This window comes from Etheostoma spectabile, unplaced genomic scaffold (genome assembly GCF_008692095.1).
Source record: "Etheostoma spectabile isolate EspeVRDwgs_2016 unplaced genomic scaffold, UIUC_Espe_1.0 scaffold50, whole genome shotgun sequence".
Classification (NCBI taxonomy): Eukaryota; Metazoa; Chordata; class Actinopteri; order Perciformes; family Percidae; genus Etheostoma; species Etheostoma spectabile.
The window spans coordinates 100425-104619 of record NW_022605620.1 but is presented as its reverse complement, the minus strand read 5'-3'; the positions used below and the strand labels follow the sequence as shown (position 1 = coordinate 104619).

Here is a 4195-nt window from a genome sequence, read left to right as displayed (position 1 = left end):
CCCCCCCCCCCCCACCCCCCTTTAGAGGACAGAGACTATCTGAACGTGGACCCGCTGCACTTTCAACGTGAGTTGGATTTCCTTTTCCGATCATCAGCGCTGTTTCACTCAGGAAACGCTGGTCTGTTACCAGGTCACCTGTAGCAACACACTCACATCTACACACGTGTGTACACGTGTACACACGTGTACACACATGTACACACATGTACACACGTGTACTACGTCACACACGTACTACTGTATACCAGCTGTGGTGTAACATTTGGATGGAGACATTTGGTGAATGTGTAGTATTCTTTCAGGCTGCAGTGATACGGATTATTAGTATTTTTATCGTTGTTTCTACTGTTTTTTTATTTGCATTTTAATAAATATTATTTTTATTTTTATTTCCACTCTGGATGACTTTTCCGATCTTGACGTTTTAGACTAAACGAAATATGATATTTGATATTATTATCGTAGTCTTCTCGTCTTCAGACGTGAGACAGGTTGTCTTTAGATATGAGACAGATTGTCTTTAGATGTGAGACAGATTGTCTTCAGATGTGAGACAGATTGTCTTTAGATGTGAGACAGATTGTCTTTAGATGTGAGACAGATTGTGACAGATTGTCTTTAGATGTGAGACACATTGTCTTTAGATGTGAGACAGATTGTCTTTAGATGTGAGACACATTGTCTTTAGATGTGAGACAGATTGTCTTTAGATGTGAGACACATTGTCTTTAGATGTGAGACAGATTGTCTTTAGATGTGAGACAGATTGTGACAGATTGTCTTTAGACGTGAGACACATTGTCTTTAGATGTGAGACACATTGTCTTTAGACATGAGACAGATTGTCTTTAGACATGAGACAGATTGTCTTTAGATGTGAGACAGATTGTCTTTAGATGTAAGACAGATTGTCTTTAAATGTGAGACAGATTGTGACAGATTGTCTTTAGACATGAGACAGGTTGTCTTTAGACGTGCAACAGATTGTCTTTAGACATGAGACAGGTTGTCTTTAGACATGAGACAGATTGTCTTTAGACATGAGACAGATTGTCTTTAGACATGAGACAGATTGTCTTTAGATGTGAGACAGATTGTCTTTAGATGTGAGACACATTGTCTTTCATCGTGAGACAGATTGTCTTTAGACGTGCGACAGATTGTCTTTAGACATGAGACAGGTTGTCTTTAGACGTGCAACAGATTGTCTTTAGACATGAGACAGGTTGTCTTTAGATATGAGACAGATTGTCTTTAGACATGAGACAGGTTGTCTTTAGACATGAGACAGATTGTCTTTAGACATGAGACAGATTGTCTTTAGACGCGAGACAGATTGTATGTGAAACAGATTGTCTTTAGATGTGAGACAGATTGTCTTTAGATGTGAAACAGATTGTCTTTAGACGTGAGACAGATTGTCTTTAGATGTGAAACAGATTGTCTTTAGACGTGAGACAGATTGTCTTTAGATGTGAAACAGATTGTCTTTAGACGTGAGACAGATTGTCTTTAGACGTGAGACAGATTGTCTTTAGATGTGAGACAGATTGTCTTTAGACGCGAGACATGTCAAACATCCGTCTTTTCAGACTCGTCTGACGTACGATATCAGAGCCGTGGACTCATCCTGTCTGTCTCATGTCTTCCAGCCGGATCCACACTGGACCTGTCGGCTCAGAGCAACAGCAGCAGCGACGATGATGAAGATGATGAAGGGAACTACGTCAACGTGCATGATGGGAGTCTGGCTGACTGACCCACCACAGTGAGCTCTTTAAGCTGCCATCAGCGCTGCTCTTCTCCCCTTTATGATGTCACAGGGGGGGGGGGGGGGGGGGGGGGGGGGGGGGGGTTTAAAACAGAGGATGAGAAACGACCTTTAATGACCTCCAGAAGCTCAGCTGAGCGGGAACGCCTCACAACAACACGGAGGTCTCTGTGTTCAGCTTCTTTAACCAACCGGGGGCCGAGACGGGCATCTGTTGGGCCGTCGTCAGGTAGAAAAACATCTTTATTCATAAATCTCACTGAGGGAAGTTGTCCTCTCGGGTCAAAGATGGACATAAATTTGACATTTTCGTCCCTTTTTCAGACTTCTTTTTTTAGTTTTCACCAACATCACTTTACTAGTTTTACTACTTGTTTGAATTTATGGTCAATAACCCTCATTTATTTAGAATTATACCTCATATATGAGCTAAAAAAGCAGAAATTATGATTTATTTTGACTAATAGTTAAGATCAGTTGTATTTTAAAGAGCGTCGGAAGGAATCCAATCCATTTTTTGTGGTAATTTGGTTAAAAAGAAACTCAGATATAGACATTTTTTTAAAGGGTCAGATTTGACCCGAGGACAACAGGAGGGTTAAAGTTACACCAATACAACCTTGAACTCTGACTGTCCCCTGAACACACTGTAAAAAACATCTCACTATCAGTTTGTTGTTGTGAGAAATATTTTTTACAGTGTGTTCTGGGGACAGACAGCTAGCAGATAGTAATACATATTTTTTACAGTGTGTTCAGGGGACAGACAGCTAGCAGATAGTAGTAAATATTTTTTACAGTGTGTTCAGGGGACAGGCAGCTAGCAGATAGTAGTAAATATTTTTTACAGTGTGTTCAGGGGACAGACAGCTAGCAGATAGTAGTAAATATTTTTTTTACCCGTGTGTTCAGGGACGCAGCTAGCAATAGTAGTAAATATTTTTTACAGTGTGTGTCGAGAGGACGCTAGCAGATATAGTAAATATTTTTTACAGTGTGTTCTGGGACAGCAGCTAGCAGATAGTAGTAAATATTTTTACAGTGTGTTCTGGGGAACAGACAGTCTAGCAGATAGTGAGAGATGTTTTCCTGTATGTAACAAAGATACTGTTGCCCAAAAACGTGCAACATCCCTAAACTTAGCCCTCACGTTGTCATTTTTTCTTTGTTTATCACAAAAATGGGCCTTCAAAATAAGAGCTGAAAATGTCAACATTAGAAATGTCAAATAAACTTCGGAAAAAAACATCAAAAAAGCACCAGCGACATTGGAAAAAGTGACATAAAATGTCAGAAAAAGTGATAATAGTGGTTAAAAAAAACAACCCGGGTTAGAGCTCCTCTTTTTTTAAAGATAAATCACCCAGAGACGACTTCGGCTCTGATGGAGTGACCCGTGTAGACCTTCGCGATCTGCTTGCTAACCAATGATGAAGACGTCAACTTCAAAATCCCCCAATCCCCCCCCTAATAACCCCCCGTCCCAAAAAACCCCCCCACCACCTCGTCCGTCCCCCCAGAAAGACATCAGGGTCAGAAAACTACACTCGTTAAGTTTTTTTAAAAGTCCATTGTGTCCTTTTCTTTTTTTTCTTTTTGGATGGGGGGTTCAGTTTGAAGCTTTACTTTTGTATTTTTGTTGCTGACACCCTGGAGAAAGTCTTTTATCATATATTTGTGTTAAAAAAGGGGTTTTTTCCGATGTATTTTACGTTGTTAAAACCACTCGACAATGTAGAACTACAATTCATTACACTTCAAAAACACTGTAAACATCTCTACTACCAGATTTTTATTGCCAAGAGTTAAAACTTGAACTTGTCCACACCTAATTTTTGTCAATCCGCGATTGGAAGAGTACTCTCGTGATGTATTAAAATCTCAACATCGACAGACCCGTATATACATATACTTACAATAACATGTTATATATGTATATATATAGTAACAATTATTATATCCATGATACATTAATACATACATTATAATTGGGATATATATATATAGATGTATATATATATACAAGTTATATGAATTCAATATAACATAGTCTAAATTAGTACATCATGGTGTATATATATATATACATACATGTGTGTCATTATATATATACACTACTATATATCCATAACATCATATCTGGTATATAATATGTATATATTTACACATATACATAATCTAATCCACATATCATATTATACTACATGTGTTCTAATATGTCTATTATTATATATATAAATATCATACAATATCTACACATATACCATATTTCCAATACATGTGTATATAATGTCTATTATATATACATATAATCCATACATCTATACCATTTAGCATATATTGTGGTATATAATGTAGGAATATCTGATATATATAATGTGTAACAACGTAATATATGTATATATAGTGTGTATGTACTAA

At 37.6% G+C, this 4195-nt stretch overlaps 1 protein-coding gene across 1 annotated transcript in view; it reads left to right on the top strand.

The window, feature by feature from the left end:
* lat (linker for activation of T cells) overlaps positions 1-2645 on the top strand; it is a gene marked incomplete at its 5' end in the record, with an annotated part of 17295 nt that extends 14650 nt beyond the window's left edge. The window contains 2 exon segments of the mRNA XM_032511869.1: positions 26-67; positions 1656-2645. Of these exon segments, the coding sequence (XP_032367760.1) occupies positions 26-67; positions 1656-1762 (149 nt within the window). The 3' untranslated portion in view covers positions 1763-2645.
* Between the last annotated feature and the right edge of the window lie 1550 nt (positions 2646-4195).